The sequence below is a fragment of the Aplosporella prunicola genome, assembly GCF_010093885.1.
Source record: "Aplosporella prunicola CBS 121167 unplaced genomic scaffold K452scaffold_15, whole genome shotgun sequence".
Classification (NCBI taxonomy): Eukaryota; Fungi; Ascomycota; class Dothideomycetes; order Botryosphaeriales; family Aplosporellaceae; genus Aplosporella; species Aplosporella prunicola.
The window spans coordinates 57,124-79,274 of NW_022983543.1; the positions used below are offsets into that span (position 1 = coordinate 57,124).

A 22,151-nucleotide genomic window follows, 5' to 3' on the forward strand; every position below is an offset into this window, starting at 1 on the left:
TCAGAAATACAGTGGCCAACGGGCCACAATAGAGATCAGAGAGGCTCTTGTAGTGAGAATGTCTCAGTAGGGATCTCGAGCATATCGGTACCCTAAAAAATCACAAAGATCAATCATTACCTAATTTGTGAAACCAGAACCCAGACATGCCCCAGCCTCAAGGCCCCAAGGCCCCGTTTGGCAGGTAGGCAAGCCGTAAGCCGGTTGACAGGATATCCGGGACATCTCCACTTTCCTTTCATGGATGAAAGGCTGGACATACGTTAGTGTACTCTGAGCCTCACGCTAAGAGGATGTCGGCTTTTGTGTTTTCAATATGCGAAACTGTGAAGTTTGTTATGAAAAGAAGCGGTGCAGGAAGCAAGCACCTCCAGCAAATAGACAGTTGTTTGCGTCTGAATTCTTCAACCAAACACGGATCACCTGTTGCATGCTTAGTAAGGCGCTTATTGAGCGTTGTGCGTCCTTGTTTGTAGAAGTGGGGTGATAGAGAAGGTGATGCTGGGTGGCAGGGTGAAGGTGGAGGTGATGGAGATTAGATTGCTCTCTCCGCAGACCCGGCAGCTCCGACCACGGAAAATTCGTTGAGCCGTTTCCGTGTCAGATGTTCCGGCATGGAGCTTCCACTCCTGTTGGCGTTTCTTCCTTTTCTTTTCTTCGTCCCTCGTTACTGTAATTTTTATCTTGTCCGGGTCACATCATTGTGATATGCTCACTTACAGAAATGGAAACTCCTAGAAAAACTCCGCCCAAAGTCACCATTCCACGAAAAAAAGCGTGCGCTCCATGCTCCCAATCAAAGGTCCGGTGCGACCAAACCCGACCATACTGCACTCGCTGCGAGAAGCGTGGCATTACAGACGAATGTGCGTACGAAGAATCAGCGACCCAGGATACCGGTCGAAGGTCTACAAATAACAGCGGGCTGGGCTCTGTCTTTGTCGATTCCAGAGACACAAATCCCAGTGGCAATGGAATTGCCAAGACCGGCGGTCAAGCGAGTCATCTCCCCGAACCAGCGGGATTGTTCTTTAATGCAATACACTCACCATCACCATCTAATTTCTCTACTTCCTGGTCATCTTCTGGCTCTTTCATCACTTTAAACGCTTCCAGCTCCTCGAGAGGCACGCCGCAAGTCTTGAATTTTGCTGTTCTGGATCTGGTCTGTACAATAGATCCCGAAGAAGTCCGCAACAGATGGCTGAAGCTGTACCTGCCGATGACGGATCAAACACCAAAGTCATACCCTCCCAATGTCACTGCATTTTTATCGCGAATCCTCAAGGCATACTCTCTATCACCGGTGCGCAATGGCACGTTGCCACCTTTCGTTCACTTCTACCAACAAGCGCCGCCTTCGATTTCGACCCCTTTGGCAAACTGTCTCACTCTTGCACGCGTCTGTGATCAGCCATTACCAGGAAGCCAACCTGCCGTCCATGACACGCTCAAGCGGGAAATGGAGAGACTGTATTCCGAGTATACAAGCTACGGCGAGATGGAGTTATTGGCGGCATTCCAAGCTTACCTGATCTACGCTATGCTCATATACTTTCATTTCGACGAGACAAGAGAAAGTGGGCTCCAGCAAGCCATGCTCAACCTCCAAGACATGGCCTGCGAGGTTTCCCGTAGAGGCCTCGTGTCCACAGCAGAGCTCAACCATTCAAGACCCCAGTGGGAATCCTGGATCGTCGCTGAGGCAAAACGGCGGAGCATCTACACGATGTACTTGTTCGACAGCCTTCTTTGCGCCCGCGATGGCTTGCCGACGTTCCTCGGCACAGAGCTGAGAGGTGTCCCCGCCCCTGGCAGTAAGGAACTGTGGCAGGCTACTGATCGGGGGGCTTGGAGTCTTGCCTACAACGGATACTTGCATAAGTGGGGCAGCGACGGACAGCTTCGTATTGATGAGCTCTGGCCAGTTCCCCTGGAGTTTTCGGAAGCAGACATCGAGAACAGACGGAGCAGAGTTGACCACTGGGTCTCGTCTTTAGACGAATTCGGCACTATGCTATTCGCGGTCACATCCATGGTGCACGATCAGTCTTCTGGACAGGGATGAGACAACATACATCACAACTGGTTTCTACCACCAGTAAACGAGGTCAATTGAATTTTGTTGCTTAATTGCTGGGTTTTATCACAAAAACGGCACAACTTGATGTGCTCCCAGAGACATATTCCCAACGAGGCTCTATCTAAACAGACGTTTCTTGACTTTTGGTGGAGCCTCCGAGAGCTTGGATAGCTTGATCCACCGTGACAAGACTTCCAAACATCTTTGGTATTATCTTGTTCAAGGCCACATTGTTCACGGTATCGTTGTCGGTGATTGGAAGTTCGAGCACGTTGCCCGAAATCACAAAGCTAAGACACCGAGTCAGCATTTAGCTCCCCCCAAATCTTTTTATTCTTACATCTTGTAATCCAGGTCAAACAGCCGATAGGCTGTGCTCAATACGACGCCCGAAGTAGCAAGTCCTGACTGAAGAGCATTAGTCTGCTGCTTTGTCACTTCCGGTTCCCTTCCACTTACGATAATGACGGTATCAATATTCTGCGCCCTCAAAATCTGCTCCAATGTATTCTCGGAGCCCGCATACCACCTCGTCTTCTGCAGAACGATGTCGCGGTCCGCAACCTCAAAAGCCGAATCAATCTGAGCTCCCGGACTGCTCTGTTTCAAGATGCCGAAACCATCCACCAACTCCGTGAACGGCGCGCCTGGCTTGAGCTCCGGAGCTGTATCGTTTGCGAAATACAGGGATGTAAAGATGGTTAACGGCGGGGTAGGCAGTCGGTGCACGGCGTCGACCCATTTCTTCGTGTTTGAGATGAAAGCGTCACCAGCTTCGGTACCTTGGACAATCTCAATAAGGGCGCTCATGAGGTCGAGATTCAGGACGGCATAGTTGTTGCCGAAGTTGGGGATGGACATCGTGTCGTAGAAGGTTTAATGGGAGGTGGTGGATGGAAGAAGGTTGAGGATGTCCTGAAATAAGAAGGTAAGGTGTTTTTCAGAAGCAAGAAAGAGTTTTACCCTTACTTATGGCATTTAGAAGACATTAACGCTTTGTAATTTCATTGTAGGTAGTAATATGGAGCTGGCAACGAGGCATCGGGGAACTCGGGGAGCTGGACGCCACCATTTTCGGAGTTCCGAACTCGACCTACAGAAAGGGAAAGGCCAAGGCAGATAGGCCAATCGATCAGCTAACTGCCTGCTAACGTATATTCTATATATAAGTTTAACGATCCAACCTCACAGCTTCCTCGACCACACAAACTTGTCCTTCCACGATACCAACATGTCTAGCACATCGCCAAGTAGCACTGCTACCACCGAGCCTCAAGAGGCGCCTGCAAACGCTAGCCCCAAACCGGCCAGTGCATCCAACGAGCAACCATTCAGCATCTTTTCCAAGCCCGAGAAGGCCTTCATAATAATAATCGTCTCGACCGCCGCGACGTTCTCCGGCTTCGCCTCGAACATCTACTTCCCCTCGCTACCGACAATCGCATCCGACCTGGGCGTAAGCGTCGAGCTGGTGAACCTCACAGTCACTTCGTACATGATATTCCAGGGCCTGGCGCCGAGCCTATGGGGCGCGGTCGCCGATTCCAGCGGGCGGCGCATCACGTACATCTGCACGTTCCTGGTCTTCTTCGCCGCGTGCGTCGCCTTGGCCAACACCAGAAACTACGCGACGTTGGTCGCGGTCCGCTGTCTCCAGAGCACGGGCAGTGCCGCTACCATTGCTATTGGGTCGGGCGTGATAGGCGACATCACGACGCGCGCTGAGCGGGGCGGGTTCATGGGCATATTCCAGGCGGGGCTCCTTGTCCCAGTGGCCATCGGGCCAGTGATTGGCGGCGCGCTTTCGAGCAGCCTAGGGTGGAGGGCAATTTTCTGGTTCCTGGCCATCTACGCTGGGGCCTTCCTCCTATTCCTGGTAGTGTTTCTCCCAGAGACATTGCGGGCACTGGTAGGCAATGGCTCAGTGCCCTGCGGAGACATCATCAGGAAATATCCTCTGGCGCTATACCAGCATCGATACCAACGACGCTCATCCTCAATGCCGCCGCAACAGTTCTCGGACCTCCCACCCAAAAAGCCCATCAACATCCTCGCCTCGCTCCAAGTCCTGGTCGACAAGCGCGTCGTCCCTATCATCGCCTTCCTCTCCTTCTACTACATGGCGTGGCAAGTATCGATCACGGTGCTCTCCTCGCTCATGAAGACGACGTACGGGCTAGACGACACGAAGATCGGGCTCACGTTCATCGCGAACGGCGTCGGGGCCATGGTCGGCACCATCTCCACAGGCAAGATCCTCGACTACGACTACCGCGCCATCCAGCGCAAGTGCGCCGCCGCAGCAGCTACCACGGGCAGAGAGGTCGCGATACCACTCGACACGGCGCGCCTGCGCACCGTCTGGGTCTGGAGCGCCATGCAAGTGGCCTCGCTGCTCGTGTTCGGCTGGAGCCTGGACCGGCGCGTCCATCTCGCCGTGCCGATTATCGCGACTTTCTTCACCGGCTGGGCCGCAATGTCGCTCCAGAGTATGGTGAGCACGTACATCGTCGACGTGTTCCCTGATCGCAGCGCTTCGGCTTCCGCGGCCATGAATCTGGCGCGCTGTCTTATGGGTGCGGGGGGCACCGCTGCTGCTATGCCGGTTATTAAGGGGATTGGCGCCGGCTGGGGATTCACGTTGCTGGTGGGCGTTATGGTTGCTGCGCTGGGTTTGGTGGTGGTGCAGGTTCGGTTTGGGGGGAGGTGGCGTGAGCAGGAGAGAGAGGGGGAGTAGAGTGAGGGTGGGAGAGCCGTGGGGAAGAGTTTAGGAACGTTTGGTGGGGTTGGGTAATGCTAATGTTTGATCTTTTTTCGTTTCGGACGTACCTATTGTAATAGCGGAAGTAAAAGCTTATACGATTACTCACTTAAGCGTAGGTAGGAGCCTTATATACATATAGGTCTTTAATCCACTTCCAGATCTCATAAAATGTTTGCGCCGTTCACCCGAGAAGGCCCCCATGGAGCTACCCGGATACTGATAGGAATTATTCACTGAGATCTCTTAAGGGCAGCACTAGACCCTATCTTTCTACACTGGTTTGTTCTTAATTTTCTACCCTGTCTTCCTATCTTTGTCTCTTTGAAGTACTCGAGCAGTAACATTCGCTATGTAGTTAACAATCTTGGAGGGTTCTCCGACCCCTAAATTATGTAAGACCTCATGTACTTACAGTAGTGCCCTCACCACGATCTGAGAGGAGTAGTACATTATTAAGGTTACATGGTTTGAGACAATAGGAAAGAAATTATCTTCGACTCTGGTTTCTAAATGAGTAGTTATACTGCAGGCTTAAATGCATCTGCTGATAGATACCGTGTTGTTCGAACGTATGTGCATCATTGACGTAGGCGCCAAGCTAGCTCGACGCATCATCATGAATCGGATCAGAATAGAAGACGATTCACTAAACCAAGGGACGACAAAAAAAAGCGCATGGATTATCCCTCAATGTAGTCAACGCACGCATATTTATACACTATCGATCCCCGCGTTTGCATTACTCTCCGTCTCATCCCCAGTCTCACTCAAACGCCTTCAAAGTCCACTACCAAACCCCACAACCAGCGCACTCGCAGCCATGCACGTCAAAGCCCTCGTTCTCACCGTCCTCCTGACCGCCGCGCTCGGAGAAGCCCGATGGGACGGTGTAAGTGCAACTCCTCGCACATACTCACAGCGCCCTCACTCACGCATCGTAGAAATGCACAAAGAACGGAAAATGCAAGCACCTCTTCATGAAATTCTCCTGCGACAGGGGCACCTCGGTACGCAGCGACACCCACAACCCGAGCGATCATGCAAACGTGACAGTGTTGCTAATGCGTGCTTTTTGACTCTTATAGTGCAAGGGAGCTGAAGGCCGCCCTTGCAAGATAGATGGTATAGTGCCGGCGTATTATGTTGAATGCCCTATTCAGGTTGAGCCGGAACCGTATGGTGATGAAGTTGCTGAAGAAAATGATTGAGCTGCTGGATGTGGAGGGTAATGAGCAGGTGAGCGAGCCCGTTTCGGTGATGCAAGGGGAGAGCCCGTAGTGTAGTAGTTGGCTATGTAGCTAATATAAACGTGTTTTTACTGCCATGGTCATGCGTGCTAGATAAGAAACGGGGTCTTTGGATGGTATAAAGCTTTACAGTGTATCTGATTCTATATCTCACCTGCTCTTGTATTACTAACTACGAAATCGCGCAGAAAAGAGCAGGGAAATTGGGAAGCGAAATGACTTAAGTCGTTTTCCTCTTAGGTGGGTTATATAAGTTGCAGCAGGTATGATAAGTATATGTATAAGGATCATTGCCGGATAATGCCCAGTCCCCTGCTTTCAGTTTGGCCTAGAATAGATAAAGAATATTCATGTTTGTTAACTCTTAGCCGCCTTTCAGCTGTCCACAAGATTCTCTAAGAGCACATGCAACCTAATATTTAGACCCCTAGTTGCTCCCCAACGCAAAATACCAATAACCCGTATGATTGGCTGTCACTACAAAAACTAATTGTTTAAAAGGCATACAGGGTGTGGCCACGTCGGAGTTGATGCCTTTTACAGGTATAACATGAGAATCAGCAGAAACCTTTCTAGTTCAGGTTTAACGCTTGCTTGAAACAACTACCCCTAGTTTGAGGTAATTAGAGAGTTACCGTAAACACTACAGTTATACACATTTCAAAAGGGCATCAACTCCGACGTGGCCACACCCTGTACCAACTTTTTTAGCGGAAGACACAACAGTGGATGAGCATAAATGATCCAAAAGTACTATTGCTGCTTCGGGATAACATATACTCGTAGATTAGCAAGGCATTAGTTAATGAGAACTTCAGAATGCAAAAGCACCAGACGAGCCATAAGCCAGGTGCTCGGAAGTCGTGGGGTAGTACAGCACGGCAAAAAGCAAAAACAAAACATACAACAGCTGGGATTCGCTAGTGGTCACCCACCTAACTACTAATCAGCCGGTTCATAGCTTATGTATGGCAGAGCGGACGGGATGCCCAGTATTCTATGACCTATGGTCGTATGTATCTAAATAATGTGAAAGTTAAATTTATATACACACCATTTTTGGTCGACCGGCAGACCGGCAGCTTCCGCCGACCGGCACACAATTTTGGATGGAACAAGTTTACGACTAAGCACCAACGGATAAACAAAATTTTTGTGCATGGGAGTGTTCTCAAATGATTATTGGTTGGACAAGTTTGTATCGAATAAACAACGGCAAGCTATAAATTCGTAATCTGACAGTTGCGCATACCCGGATCACCGTTCAGCATACACGTCAGTGAGTTATTATCCTTTCCGCAATTGTACGGCATCTTCCTTATCCTGATGACTAGGTCCAGTTCCCTGAATAGTTGTTACAGTCGTCTTCGAAAACCATTCTGATCTGCGCTTCGATATAGGCATCTAGGTAAAGACATCTCGTTTTCCATCATCATGACAAACAGACTCTCTCTTCATCGTCCCGTTTCTGAACAAAAAACCTCCTTCGCAGCTCTAACTGATTGACATGTGCTCTCACAGTCTTGTCGTCCACCATTGAGCTTTCCTTCAGCAGTTCCTCTGTCTCCGGCGCCTTGAGCTGGGCTACGGCCTGCCAGACGTTGTTCAACAGTGAATAGCGGGTAGTGGAAGCGAACCAGATGGCGGTAGTAATAAAAAGAGCCAGATGAAGCACAATGTTCACTGCGACTATGGTAAATCCCTTGGTGTGCTGTGGCACCTGACATGGCTCGAATGATGTTGTTTCGATGATTTCCTCGGCGTTGAAGGTGGGAAGAAGGTCGTAGTAGGCTGTCCGTATCACAGACGTAAGGAGCGCTTGTAAAGCCAGTGCTGGATTTTCCGTCTCTTCCATTATATCTAAGAATAAGCTGTTTAGAACAGGATTTAACTCGAGTTCTTCGGTATTGGAATTGGGGTCTACTATGACTTTCTGGACAACACCTAGAAATGCGTCCCAAACTGTAGAGCTGAGGAAATCAGCTGTTTCGTTTGTGGAGTAATTAGTCCAGAATTGCTCTTGGGTCTCGCTGTTGTTATAACTTTGACTTTGAGGAGGATTAAAAGACATGTTCAATGGCCAGCGAGTCTGAATGTTTTGATCTGTTGATACCTTAGCGACATTAACATATATTGCATTATCCAGGCTACTAACCGTCTTTGAAAAGATAGTCGTGTTTTGGAGACCATGAAGCCTTGAAATTGGCCATAGCCGCATATACACTCGTAATATCTAGGTCCAGGACGCCTCGATCGGCAGATGATAGTCTGCTTGTGTCTAGCTGATCTCGTAACGATCTTGTGTCGTGTCTTTTGGCTGTGGGATCCCATCGAACTTGAAGCTCGTTATGAGTCGATTTCTTTTCTGCCGTGATATAGTAGTCTTGTACGTGTTTGACACGAACCCTACCAAAGGCATAGGGGTATCTGACGTCAGGTTAGCGTATGTTAAAATACATAAGTAAATAAACTCTCCTCTTTATTATAACAGATGGTCGTCAACAATAGTGTGAGAGTACTTACAATGCGTCGTAGCACATTGTTACGCTTACTGGAAGTGTACCGTTGCTCGTTGGTATTAAATACTCGGCCCACGGCCCCTTATTCCCCACAGTACGATTAGGATGCTCTTCGCGATCCCAATGCGTTAAATTAGGGGGACTAGACTTGACAAGGAAGTAAGCCCATCCTGTTTCAACATTCCACTCCACATTCTTATTATCCATTGCTTTCCACCCATCGAAATAAGACTCATGTTCAGTGAAGTTTTGATACAACTTATTGACAGGAGACTTATAACTACTGAAGTTCTGCAACGTGCCATCTTGTATTGGGTCAATCGAACTGATGAGTCCGGTGTCAGGAATGCTGAATATCCGGAAAGAAGAAGTTGTTTGGTCAGTTAAAAAAGATTTTTTGTCTTTCAAAATGAGGTCTGGCTTGTATCGGGCAACCTCTGTGTCTGCTGCAGGGAAGGGAAAGGTATCTTTAAGATCGTCTTCGAGATATGCTGGAGAAAAGCTGCCCCAATATAGTATATTTGTCCAAGTCTCATTGAATGTCCAAGTCTCATTAACGACAATCGGCGGTCTTGCGCAGACAACTCGAGCATCAAACAGAGAGGCAGGTCCAGTGTATTGAGAGAGCTTAGAGCGGTCTTCTCCTGAAGATAATGGCAACAGTGCGCGAACCGTCGGTCCCGTATCCACAACGGATTCTGGAAGATCTTTGGGTTTGCTGTTCCATTCAGCGAAAGTAGGATAGTTCGGCGATGATGCTTTCCAATAATATGGAGTCTTACTCAGGATGGACTTGAAAAGACCCCGAGTGTAATCCTCCATGCGGTACCCAATCATAGCTTTAGTTTTCGTAGGAAAGCCGAGAACGGGACCAGGACGGACATCCCAAAGCAGCAAGGTCGAGGTAAACTGTGACAGCAAGGATGTGCATGCTAGGAAGTTGACGGCGATAAGCACCATCATGTTCCTCTTCCGCTGAAGGTTGCGCCAGAAGGGCAAAAGAGAAGTTATAGGTCCGGTGTTTACGGCTCGTGCGAGCGACAAAGCAGGAGTTTGATCAAGCGAAACGCCTCCCTGGGCCATGGACTCAAGAGAAATAGCTGCAAGCATCATTATTGCAGTGCTGGCCTGGGTTGACATGGCCAAACGGATAGCGAGTGTGCAGAGAGTAATTACCTGATTCACCCAGCCATGTATCATGACCCGGCGCCAGGAGACGTTAGTATCTCCCCCGAACCAGAGGAACGATAATGCCGAGATGCTTGCCGCCAGGAGAACGATGGAAACGACGTTTGAGACAACAAGGAATGTGCCAAGCCGCTTGGTAACATTGAATCTCTGTGTGCCCTTTTTGTGATAAAGCAGCGGCAACATCTTGAATGGCTCATGAGGTCCATTCTGTTGCTCATCGGCTTCGAGGTCTCTGGAAGACACTGGTGAAGGTGGCTTAAGTGTCGCGCCCCTCGAACCATCAACGCGAGAGGGTGTCGGGCTGTGTGTTGTTACTTCAGTATTTTCATTCGAGTCCTGAAGCGAGGTTGGACTCTCGCTAGAACTGTTTGGGCGGAGGGTCTCCGGGACATCGTCCTGTTCGACAGAATCTCTAGGTATGCGAGACCAAGACTGTGAGACCATATTTTGATTGAAGCCGGAAAAAAAGTCTGAGCGGTGAAATTTTCGTGGGTGAGTAGGAGCAGGATAGGTAGTAACAAACAGCAAAAGCTGGCTAAATGCGAGTGGAAAATGCGCTACTATATATAACGCAAAGTCACTTGTCCATGTTGGCCCCCCATACGAACCTTGTTAAAGTACCCGTCGGACTTACCGCAGAGAGACGCCCGCTGCATAGAGGTGGGTACCTATATCCATGAAGAGATCGGGATGCAGCTCAGCTGAAAGTAGGTTCAGCCTTGACCACACATGGCGAACTACACCTCCAACAACTTGAGAATCGGCTCGCGACAATATTTGGGGGATATATACCACGAAAATCATTAGAAGTTGAATCGAAAGCGAATCGATTGAGTAGAGGAAGCCATGGAAGCCGCGAAGCGAACAAAATAGCAGCTGAGCTGAGTCAGCCCGCTAGCGTCGATGGCCCGCAGACATATGCTTGCATGGGTACTTCAACTTGGAAATTGACGTCGTGAACAAGGATTCATATGCACTGTGAAAATCGGATAGCTGATCAGATGATGAATGCATGTAGAATGGGTTGATCTGGAAATCGGCTTCCCATTTTCAGAACCAAATATGCTGCAACACTACCCGGAGATACAACCTTCGGCGTGACGGTCTATTTCTTCAACAGTGTTCCAGCAATTCCGACATGTCGAGTAACTCGCAACTTCCTATATAACCCCCGGAAGTCTTTATCCTCTTCGGTAGAAAGAGAACCACAGTATGTTTGTCCCACCCACTGGAAGGCCAAGTCTCGAGCAGCAAGCCGACTCTGTCCTCATTCCCTATTGTGGCTTAGCGTTTACCGGATGTGGCTTAGCTTAGCTTGGTCAGCGCTGCCGCGACGCTCTCTTTCGGGCACCGCGACCAGTTGCTTTACACACCAACTTTGCTTCAGAGCCAGGCGCTTTCAACGCGCAACGCCTCCAACGGCGTCCTCGCCTGGCAGGGCGCTTCATTCACCTCTCACTGCTGTCCTGAGACTTTCAACGTCGCAAAATGACCCCATCTAACCCTTCGGATAGCGGCCAGAGTGCTGCGCACGATGCGAACGCTGACCGAACGATGAAGAAAGAACAGGACGATACCAAGAGCTCTCAGATTGATTTGAGCGACAAGGACGAAGAGGACGCAAAGCCTTCTTCCTCGCCCTCTCCACTTGAACCTACAAGCATGACCGCCCAACTGGCTGACACACAGGTCCCTCTCACCGAAGCAAATCTCACCGTGCACACAATCCAGACGCACGAATCCATGCCGCCGAAGCCGCCGCCATGGATGTCGTCATCAACCGAAGCGTCTGTGACTTCAGGCGCATCGAGGAAGGCAATGTCCGAACGTGCACCTTCATTTCCGTCTACAACCGTGACCGCCCAGCCGGCAGCCATACGGGCCTCTCTCACCATAGCCAATCTCGCCGTGCACACAGCCCAGACGCCCGGATACAAGGCGCCGCCGCTGCCGTCAACCGTAGCTTCTGTGATGCCAGATGCATTAGAGAAGGCAATGTGTGAGGAAGTTCAGCGGCTGGTACGCGAGCTTAGTGCGCACAGCATAAACGTAGTATACAACAAGGATGCTCGGCCCCCTGGAATTCAGCAGATCGTCGATCGCGTCCTTGGTCCGCGGAGAGACATGAAGGGTAAGGCGAACGATGCGGAGAAGTCGGACAGCCAGTCCCGGTATATCATGAAACTCCTGGAACACGAACACGCTTGTCGGTATTACATGAACGGGGACGACTTGAAGAGACTCTACAGTACTAGTCTCTTCTACGGTGATCACTGCGACCGTGAGGAAGATGAAATACATCCTAACGTCCAAAGAACTGACGATGCACAATGGAAGACCAGTGCAGAAAACGTCCATAACGGGCCGAAGCTCCCTCTCCCCACGCCTGGCATTACATTCGGATACCCTAAATCTTCTTTTACACAGGATCAGCATAGCGAGCTCACTCGCAGGTATGCGGACGCGCTTGTGCTCTCTGACACATGCCTGCCATACCACGTCGTAGAGTGGGAAGGTGCAGACAGCAACTACAAGCGTGCCGGCGAGGTCGAGGCGCTCCTAGGTGCAGCTACAGCAGTAAAAGCCAACCATCTTCTCTACACGAAACTCGGCATTTCGACTAGCCCCGAGGATACTGCGATGTTCGCAACGGTCGTTGAATCGGAATTTGTTACCACCTACGTGTGCTGGAGGGAGGAAACGGAATCGGCACTTGTGTTTCGCATGAGTCCGATCAAGGAATTGCAGCTGAGCCTAGAGAGAGAGGCTGATGCTTATGATGCCAGGAGCATCCATATTAACATACGGGAGTGGGCTACGGAAACAAGACTGCCTCTCATAAAGGGTGCTTTGGATGCATCCTTTAAGATACATACTGAAGAAGCTGCTAAGAAGACCGCTGAAGAAACTGCTAAGGAGTCTAAAAAACGATGCCGCGAAGAGAGTGCCGAGGAGGAAACCGAGGTTACAGAGAAGAAAGCTAAGAAAGATGATGTTGAGGAACCTACACCGCCTACATCAGACAGCGGCTAGGCGCGACCAACCCACCCAAGCACCGCACATTCTCTCTCCAACCCACTTAAATACAACTTCAAGGACGACCAAGACAAAAGCAGCGATGACAACAGCATTGGATTCAACCCTCCGTCGGCATCTTCATGTAATTCCCCGTACAAGACTAAAATCTCGACAGAGCGGCCTGAGTGGAGACTTTCCGAGACATCGTCCTCCCCGACCACTTCCCCAGTCCAAAGAGCCAGGTAACCAATCCCGAGAACTGGGCTTTTCCTTAAGAGAGTGAGGGGGAGATTACAGCAAGAACAGCATAACAACAAAACTTCAAAAATGCACAATCTGGCTGTACTGTGCTGTACTGTGATGTGACGTGACATGAAATGGGCGGGAGATTCTCTGATTGCACTGATTATGCCACGATTGGATCGGATTGGATGTGGTATCGACTGATCAATTGAGAAGATTTTTTTGTTGTTCGACTGGCTGCGTTGTGGTAAATGTTGTGTGCACCGCCATATATTCATGCACTTACACCTCTCCACCAAGTAATCTCCTCGTGGCTTGCAGAACCATTATGCCACGCTTGCAACTGGCTCCTGGAAGTCGTAGACCCAATGTCCGCACATCCCAGACATCACGTCCCCAGAACCTCAGACATGCTGTTTGAGCTTAACTACTTTGACATGAATGAGTGGATGAAAACACGCCAAGGAATCAATGGTGAGAGCAAAGTGTTTTTAATTTCGATCGTGAAGTAGTTAGCTAAGTTTTTCGGAGAGCAGTTTGAGTGCTCAACGGCGCCGCGGCGCGTACATGATGGGGCTGCACTACTCGACTGCTTTAGAGTGGGGGTTGTGAAAGGAAATGCCATGTGCAGGGGTGAATATGTGTCCAAATGCTGTTCGTTGCGCAAGATTCAGATATCCAGAGTGCAATGGCCGTGGATATCCAAAGAGGCAAATAAGCTCCTGGAAATTTCCGCCATGCCGTGATAGAATCGCCCATGCATCGCGTGGGCTGTCGTGACTGTCGTGGAGCAAAGCAAAGAAAGAAAGAAGGAATCAGAACACAAAATGCAAATTGCCACCCAGAAGACCAGTCAAATCCTCCCAGAGTAACGCTCTCCTAAGAGGCGCTGCACTATCCTCTGCGTAGTGCACCAAAGTGAAAGTGCGCCGATGGCATGCCGTGGCATAGATCTAAGCGCTGTCATCCTCGTAAGGATTGAACGTGTCGAAGAAAGTGTGAGTGGGCTCCAGCTCCACTTCGACCCCGACAGCGACTCCGCCATCTTCATCATGCTGTTCTTCCTTGATGCGCGAGTTGCCGCCAGCAGCGACACCAGCAAGAGGAGTAGGCTCCTCGTCATCGTCTTCGTCGTCATCGGTGGGCTGGCTAGATGGGGTAGGCGGGAGGGCAGCGGCAGTCTTTCTGCCGCGCGGCTTCTTGGCGGGGCTGCCGGCGTCGCCATCGGAGTTGGCCTGCTTCGCGGTCCGTTTCTTGGCGGGTGAGGCGGTGACACTTTTGTTGGAGTTGGCAAGGAGCTTCTTCTTGATGGTTCCCCAGCAAGCGCTGGCCGAGGCAGCGTTCTTGAAGTTCGCGAGCTGCGCCAGCTTTTCATAGTCGACCTGTGTGAGGGCTTGTTAGCTTGCTGTCTTTGTGTGGCGAGACGCGTTTCATGGGTACTGAAGCTGCGGAGTGGAGGGTGAGGTGAGGGTGAGGATGGGCAGAACGCTGAACTTACCGACGGGTCAGACTTGAAGCACTGCCAGACAAGAGCAGTGACCTCGAGATCACGAGCTGATAGATTGGAGGCTTTAGCAGGAGGAGCCATTGTGACAGTCTGATGGTCGACGCAGTTGGGATGGAAGGTCAGCTAGTTGAATGACTTTCGAAAAGTAGTGGAGAAAGAAAGCCAGAGAGTTGAAGAAAGAAGCTTCTTAAATCCGCTCGAAACTGCAGGCAGATGAATCCAAACTGGAAAGAGTCTGCGTCTACTTCCTTCCTTATCCTCAAACGCTAACACACGCACCTTCCCGACATTTCACACCGCCCTAACCCCAGGCAAACACCAACACCGCAAGCCGCAACTCTTAGGCAGCAACTAAAGGCCGCGCAGGAAAGTGCTCTTGCGCGTGATGGTGATCCCCCGCGCCAGACATCTCTAGACATTGTCGGCGCGACTTGGACGCGCATCTCCCTGCATCAGTTGCAAGCAGCCCAGCCGGCCAGACATGCAGACAAGCGGGCAAACGCCCTAGCTCAACTCGTCCCGGCACCGTCATTCATGACCGATAGACGCGACCGTACCGACATGCAAAACATTACAACACCGCCATGGCGATATATCCGTAACACCTCCTTGCTCTTGTCACAAACCATCACACAGTCCGCCCAACTCACAGCACTCACTCAACACCAGTCTTATTACCCGGCACAGCACATTCACATTCCAAATCTCCCACTCTACATCTGGCGCACCTCCTTGCCCTTCATCTCCGGCCTCTCCGTCTCCCACTCGTCCCTCAGCACCGCGTATATCGTGTCCGCGACCAGCAGCGTCAAGCCCAGACTCCACACTAGCGTGATGGCGTAGAAAAAGTTGGCATTGCCCGACCCGGCGTAGATCCAGAGGTAGTAGAACGCGGGGCCCAGGAAGCTGGCGTACAGCAGTGTCGAGGCCGTAAGGAAGATGTAGCGTGTGACTGTGTAGTGGTCAGATTAATAGAACCGCTGAGTTGCCATTGGCTATGCTGTGAATGTGAGGGTACACTTACGCGGGAAGACGTGGCGGTAAAGCGGGATCAAGCTCAGGTAGAGCCCGCTTTCCGCAATGCTGGGGTACGGCATGAAGACGGCGAAGATGCCCAGCAGCGTGACGGCAATGAACAGCGGCTGTCTCCGTATCCGGAAACACAAGCCTCCAACGTACGCCACCATGTGCAGCCAGAACACGCCGAGGAAGAACTCGCGGAAGGAATCAAACATCTCAATGAAAAAGTACCACCACAGCCCTACATTCGGCGTAAGATCCGGGAGTAGCAGATGCACGCCATAGGTCGAGGGTATGAACTCCCAGCTCCCGGTCAAAAGACGTGACAGGTACAGCAGCGTGCCGATCGTGATGAAGACGTCTGCGCTATGGAAGAGGGCGTATGCGACGGGGTTTGGCCGTTCCCAAGGCTTAGCTCGCCGCATCTCGGCATCGTAGCAGAGAATCAGCAGCGGCGGGAAGAGCAGCAGCGGGTAGAGCGAGAGGTATGATGCGAGACAGATGGATAGAACGAATGTCACGGCGCGGCCGCGGGCGGCGCTGGAGAAGGCCAGAAGGATGAACAGCGAGGTGATGACCGACGTTGGGCGCGCGAGCATGCTTATTACCGTGAACGGGTTAAAAAGGTACCTGCGGGCGCGCGTGAGCACAGTTTCAGTCGTGATGTGCAATGACCTGCTACGAACCCAGCTGCAATGGCCAGACTGCTCCATCGCATATCCTTCCTCGGAGATGTGTATAGGCGGGCAGAGACGCTCTCTCCCGTCTCCGCAATCTGAATCAAGGCATTGGCGCTGAGAAGGTCGACCAGCACGTAAACGAGGTTCGTCGCAAGCGGGTGCACGGAGATATCGGGGAGCAGCGAGAAAATTGGCAGCAGCAGCGGCGCCTGGAGAGTCAGCTGGAAGCTCGAGCGACAGCGACGGAACGGGCGAACCTGGTGGAAGACGCCGCCATCATAGGGAGACACATTGTGGGTGTAGAGAAAGAGACCTTCCTGGACTAGAGACGCAAAGGCATGTCAAATTGGCGCGCTGCAGCATGGGTGGGAAGCTCGAGGACATACGCCGCTTGAAGCTGGTTACGGGCGTCGAGATCTCAACGCGCCCGGTGAGAAGGTCTGGCAATGAAGGAAAGACGGTGAAGAGAAGGATGCGCAATGCTGCGGCTGAGCCGAACAGCAGCGCCTTTTGCTTGTCTACGGGCATGATGGGCAGCTAGCTGAGCATGGCTTCGCGCGCTCCAAAGTCCCGCGGTTGCTCGGCCGCGACTTCCCCGTGGTGTTTTCGCCGACGCGCCGAGCGTGCGCAGGGATCCGCTTCACCGCCCTCGGCAGAAACAGCCAACACCTTCCTGCCTCTCGTGATCTCTTACAACCTCTCACGTGCCTCTTCACGTCCAACAGATAATCCATCATGTCGCTCGCATTTCTCGGCTCGGAGCAGCACGACAACCTGGACCTACACTATTTGATGAATATCCTGCCGAGATAATCTGGAACATCTGAGATATTGTGTTTCGTCCCTATAGATCACTTCTTGTGCAGACGCAGATCTTGCGTTTGTAAATTGCAACCATGACGCCGCATGTAAGTAAATGAGAACACCTCCTATGAGCCACTTCTCACGAAAAGCCAGGGCTTGCATTCGGAGTAAGTTTTATCGAATGTGAGGATATATGGACTGTAACAACATCTCCCTCCGCCCGCACTAACGTCCGTTACCGCGAACCGAGATCCACCGTATAGCGAAACAGAGGACGTTACAAGCAGTCCCTACAGAGTACTCCTTGTCTAGCTCATATCCCGAGTCCTGGGTATGGATGTAAAGGTCTTAGAGCACACACAGGCTCTATACATCGTAGCTGGGTCTCTTCTTCTCCTCTGTACAAGTATCACCATCTCGCTTCCCGGTGAATCTCGTTTCACGGTGACGGACTTTACAGTTTCCTTCGGATATTTCAATGTCATCGCCCCTTCTTCGGATAGAAAGAAAAGAATAAAAAGGCATCCCATATGGTGAAACAGCACACACGGCCGCGCCTGCTTCCGCAAAATCACATGCTTTTTTCTCCAGCGGCTGCGCCTGCGGCCGGCAATTGCAGCCCAATTTCGCGGACTTTGGTATCGTATTGTGGTTGAGCCGTACAAGGAGACTGGCCGTACCAAGGAACCAGCCAGGCATATGTATAACATGTAAACAACTCATATAAATAAGATCCAGCAAAAAATACCGAGAATTCCGACTATTCCAACAATCTGAAGAGAGGGTGTAACAAACGTCGACCCTCCAAGATCTCCAACATGTCCTCCAGCGAAGAGGACCCCACCAACGAGACACCCAGACTACCAACATCTCAAGTCGTCAAGTTCCTCATTCTATCCGACACGCACTCGACCAGCGCGTTCCATCGTCCCACCCCTCGCGTCGACGTGGTCCTGCACTGCGGCGACCTCACCAAAAATGGCACGCATGACGAGCTTTTAAAAGCCCTTATCCTGCTGGGCTCCATATCGGCAGAGCTAAAGCTCGTCATCGCTGGAAACCACGACATCGCGCTGGACACTGGCCACTACACGTTGGAGGGCGGGAGCGAATCCGAAAGCGCAAAGGCCACGAAACTGATGTACGGCACGTTTGCGCAAAGCTGCGGCGTCAAGTTTCTGACTGAGGGGACGTACGAGTACCGTCTGCGCAGCGGGGCCCTGCTGCGCGTGCACGCGTCGCCGTACACGCCCCACCACCGCCACTCCGCGTTCCAGTACCCACGTGACCAGGACCGGTTTAACCCGCCAAATGCCACGCCCCAGTGGGCATATAACGTCGGGACCCAGGAGTCAATCGTTCCGGAAGGCGTCGACGTGCTCATGACGCACGGCCCGCCGCAGTACATACTCGACGCCACGGAGAACGGCCAACCCGCCGGCTGCGAGCATCTGCGCCGCGCCGTCGAGCGTGTCAGGCCGCGCCTGCACTGCTTCGGGCACCTGCGTCGCGAGTACGGCGCCTGCCGCGTGCGCTACACTGACGGCGTGGGGCAGGTACTGCCGAAGGAGCCGGTGAAAAAACATCAGCCGTTGAAGCGTGGCTTTGCTGCTTTGAGCGCGGCCAGCGCGGACGAGTTCAAGAGGGACAAGGGGCAAGGCCTTATGGTGAACGCTGCTATTGTGGACAAGAATGGAGAGCCAACGAACGCGCCTTGGTTGGTGGAGTTGGAGCTGGGCGCCAACGGGTGGGTTTGAATGGATAACGGGGCAAGAGAAATGTCGAACATCAAGGTGGAGGAGCTCGCTATGTACGTTGATTTGGTCGTGCGGATTTGGGCGGAGGTTCCTGCTGGGATGGGTGGAGGGGAGAGAGGTCGCAGGGGAATGAAGGTGCTATTCTTTTCCAGGTTTAGAGGAGAGGAAGCACCGGACTCTGCAACTCGCGCGGGTAATGAAGACACTGCTGCACTCTGCAAATAAGGTGATCAAGGCGAAGTCGTTGACATGTAGTCATAGTTCCGGGTAGCTGTGTAGAGTCTACTTCGCTAGTATAGTGTTGCCTGAGCCGGACTGAACCAACGCCTGTTTCTGTTCATCATGTCGTTCGACGGTGTTCGAAGTGAAATCTTCTCTATTCTGACTTAATTCTACGCTCCTGTGTCTCCTTCCACTCATTCATCACCGCCTTTCTCACTTTGTACACCCGTAGAGCCTACATAAAGTATGTACGTCCCAATCAGTAAAATTAGCATAAAAAGAAAATACCTAGACTTATCTAGAGCCACTTAAGTAGATACTAGACTTTAGCATTTCTTTCATTAATTCAGGGCGTTGGTGGTGGAATAAAAGGCCTTTGGATACGAGGGGAAGGTTAATATAATAAGAGGATCAGAATGAGACGACGAGGGCTATAAGATCATAAGGACTCGGCCTTGTTGTGGTATTCAATTAAGCGTTTAGAATAAGTGGGAGAGAGTTTATGGAGAGTTATTTCAGTGAAGTGTCTTTGTCCTTTCAAGGGTCTTGCATAGCAATGTTGGTTGTCACACGGTTCCGATTTAGAGACAATTCATAGTTGCCATCAGAACTATGTATCCCTCGACTCCGTGAACAGTAGTAGTGTTCCTCCTTTCTGTAAGTAATATTGCTCTTCCAAATCAAATTGCTACGTTCACTTCACTATTAAAAGGCGAACAAGAAAACGATAATAAGATTAAGAACTACAGTAGGGCGAGCTCAAACCGCTACTGAAATAGTGACAACTACTGAGAGAAGATCTCGGCCATCTCCGCCTTACGACTTCTTCACCGGGCAAATATTGTTATTGCCAAGAGGGTCGAAATCGAAGTTTCCACAAAGCTGACCATCTCCGCCACCTTGACCAATGCACTAATTATACGGATTTGTTAATACTAATACCATTCAACTTGTTTCGAGATATTGCTTACGCTTGTGCCTGCTCTGCAGCCGCGATTTATCCCAGCGATTTTGCAGGAGTTACCGTTGCATTCCTAAATGGATATTAAGGATACGAGATAATCACAAGGCGAGAAATCAGGCTTACGCCACAGACGGCCCATCCGTTTGGACAGGCCAAGGAATCACGCTTCTCTTCAACGTTGTCTGCGGGAGCGCTCAGCGCAAGACCGAGGAAAAATGAGAGGAGAATAATCCTAGGCTGCATTATGGCGATGTATGATGTTGATAGATGCTATAGATAATGTATTTGATGCTGAGGAAGGAGAGCGGATAGGAGGGTATTTATGTGCTTCTAGACAAGAGTGCATCTGACATCTGCGGGAGCGAAGACTGGGTCATATCAGCTGGAGTGATGGCTACTGCTTACCGTGAAAAATCTGTACAGGTCTAGGCATTCGAGATAGCTGCCTATACTTTCTTGCAACCGTGGGTGCAGGTTTGTGTGCCGAGTAGATGTAAGAGGAGACATGTAAGCTTAGTAAGATGATTGTAGCAAGGAGACGACAGGGTTCTGATAGATAAAGCGTCTGCTATGCGTCCTCTTTATAAAAGCGTAAGAAAGATAGTTCGGCAGTGTAGCTGAGAAGGATTGTAACGCCCAGATAGATAGAACGACTGCATTTTACCGACAAACTCAGATGGCAGAGGTGCGTACAATATGCCAGCACTTTGGAGTATTCAGAAGATGAAGTTGAGACCCCGATTTGGATCATGTTAGTGCCTCGTCTAATCTATAGACAAAAGCCACCGCGCCACTTATATCATGGCTAACACCTCCCAGTCCCACAAATCACGTGATTATACACTAACCCGCTCCACCTCCTTCAACACCATGCCACCAATCCGTACTTCATGCAATATTTTTAAATTTCAACGAAATCTCTTTGCTCTACAAGCCCTTACAGCATGTTTCTGGCGCTATCGGGCTTATTGCATGCTTGGGTCAGCTGCCTTAGTAGTGACCTACGAACCAAGGGAGGACTACGAAGTATTAGCGCAGACGCTTGCTACTCATTGCACTAATTACTTAGCAAAGAATTATGATATCATCGCCAGAATTTCAACATGTCGGAGAAGCTAATTTAGATAGAAGAGATATGAATAGGGAAAAAGAAAGTCTACTACCAGAAATTTAGAGCTTAATGGTGTGTTTAACTATTAATCTAACTTGGTAATTAGTATACTTGTCTCTTGTATCCGGCATTTGGGCGAGCAAAGAAGCGATTTGTAATAAACTGTTGCTTCAGTGAAGTGAGATGTACCTTTCGAGGACCTAATGCTGTATGTTTCTTCGCCTTATGGCTTTAACATTAGGATTAATAGGGGATTTCCATAGAGCAGACTAGGTTATCACGCTTGATTCATGCTTCAGAATAGATTATAGAGAGACAATTTGATTAGGAAATTTCTAGCAGGGGCGAGCTCAAACCGCCTACTGAAAGAGTGACTAGCTACTCTAAGTCTACTTCCTCGAATCCTTTTCCAACTTACGCCTTAACGGGACACTCAAACGCGTTGTCAAAGTCGATTGTGTCAGATCCGCAGATAGCACCGTCACCGCCGCCCTCTCCAGTGCACTAAGAATAGGAATTTCATCAGTACCATAACTCTCGAAGTTTTAGGTTTTAATATTCCTTACCTTCGTGCCTTGCTTGCAGGGGTGGTTGGTTGCAGCGACCTTGCAGGAAGTACCGTTGCATTCCTGTGCGGGTAAACCATGTCAGTGTGGACAAAAAAGGTAGTATAGTGAGGAAGTATACGCACGCCGCAGTACGCCCAACCGTTGGGGCAAGCTTGTGCAGCACGTTCCTCCTTGCCAGCATTCTCAGCGGGGGCGCTGAGCGCAAGGCTGACGAAAAATGCGAGGGCGATGGTCTTGAACTGCATTGTGATGGCGTTGGGGGATTTGAACTTTGTAGATTGTGCGAGGTTGATCGAAGAGTGAAGATGGTGCTGATGATGATCAGAAATGAGAGGGAAGAGGAGGTATATATGCTCTCTTGCGCAGGGATGATTGCTTGATAATTGCATCTGACATCTCACTTTCGTAGGAACGAAAGCTGGTGAATAGTTGAGGCGGAGTCTTTTGCTTAC

General features: G+C 50.5%; 8 protein-coding genes across 8 annotated transcripts; 4 read left to right on the top strand and 4 right to left on the bottom strand.

The window, feature by feature from the left end:
* Positions 1-724: 724 nt before the first annotated feature.
* On the top strand, positions 725-5,005 carry K452DRAFT_351588 (uncharacterized protein; the record flags this gene model as incomplete). Its single annotated transcript, XM_033545727.1, has 4 exons — positions 725-906; positions 1,117-2,038; positions 2,274-2,334; positions 3,361-5,005. 4 exons carry the CDS (start codon positions 725-727, stop codon positions 4,818-4,820), a joined length of 2,625 nt encoding a protein of 874 aa, XP_033396536.1. The 3' UTR covers positions 4,821-5,005.
* A 662-nt stretch (positions 5,006-5,667) lies between these two features.
* Positions 5,668-6,055, top strand: K452DRAFT_298909 (uncharacterized protein; the record flags this gene model as incomplete). Its single annotated transcript, XM_033542165.1, has 3 exons — positions 5,668-5,736; positions 5,789-5,854; positions 5,933-6,055. 3 exons carry the CDS (start codon positions 5,668-5,670, stop codon positions 6,053-6,055), a joined length of 258 nt encoding a protein of 85 aa, XP_033396537.1.
* A 1,335-nt stretch (positions 6,056-7,390) lies between these two features.
* Positions 7,391-9,987, bottom strand: K452DRAFT_272481 (uncharacterized protein; the record flags this gene model as incomplete). The annotated part of the gene is made up of 3 exons (XM_033539093.1): positions 7,391-7,985; positions 8,058-8,289; positions 8,618-9,987. The coding sequence occupies 3 exons, from the start codon at positions 9,985-9,987 to the stop codon at positions 7,527-7,529; spliced, it is 2,061 nt and encodes a 686-aa protein (XP_033396538.1). The 3' UTR covers positions 7,391-7,526.
* Positions 9,988-11,292: 1,305 nt separating this feature from the next.
* Positions 11,293-12,837, top strand: K452DRAFT_298910 (uncharacterized protein; the record flags this gene model as incomplete). Its single annotated transcript, XM_033542166.1, has 1 exon — positions 11,293-12,837. One exon carries the CDS (start codon positions 11,293-11,295, stop codon positions 12,835-12,837), a length of 1,545 nt encoding a protein of 514 aa, XP_033396539.1.
* Positions 12,838-14,018: 1,181 nt separating this feature from the next.
* Positions 14,019-14,653, bottom strand: K452DRAFT_298911 (uncharacterized protein; the record flags this gene model as incomplete). The annotated part of the gene is made up of 2 exons (XM_033542167.1): positions 14,019-14,447; positions 14,564-14,653. The coding sequence occupies 2 exons, from the start codon at positions 14,651-14,653 to the stop codon at positions 14,019-14,021; spliced, it is 519 nt and encodes a 172-aa protein (XP_033396540.1).
* A 632-nt stretch (positions 14,654-15,285) lies between these two features.
* On the bottom strand, positions 15,286-16,800 carry K452DRAFT_298912 (uncharacterized protein; the record flags this gene model as incomplete). Its single annotated transcript, XM_033542168.1, has 5 exons — positions 15,286-15,524; positions 15,597-16,222; positions 16,279-16,481; positions 16,530-16,594; positions 16,659-16,800. The coding sequence occupies 5 exons, from the start codon at positions 16,798-16,800 to the stop codon at positions 15,286-15,288; spliced, it is 1,275 nt and encodes a 424-aa protein (XP_033396541.1).
* Positions 16,801-17,894: 1,094 nt separating this feature from the next.
* Positions 17,895-19,159, top strand: K452DRAFT_272486 (uncharacterized protein; the record flags this gene model as incomplete). Its single annotated transcript, XM_033539094.1, has 1 exon — positions 17,895-19,159. The coding sequence occupies one exon, from the start codon at positions 17,895-17,897 to the stop codon at positions 18,831-18,833; it is 939 nt and encodes a 312-aa protein (XP_033396542.1). The 3' UTR covers positions 18,834-19,159.
* Positions 19,160-21,425: 2,266 nt separating this feature from the next.
* K452DRAFT_309305 (uncharacterized protein) lies at positions 21,426-21,944 on the bottom strand (the record flags this gene model as incomplete). Its single annotated transcript, XM_033543238.1, has 4 exons — positions 21,426-21,489; positions 21,549-21,634; positions 21,697-21,759; positions 21,822-21,944. 4 exons carry the CDS (start codon positions 21,942-21,944, stop codon positions 21,426-21,428), a joined length of 336 nt encoding a protein of 111 aa, XP_033396543.1.
* Between the last annotated feature and the right edge of the window lie 207 nt (positions 21,945-22,151).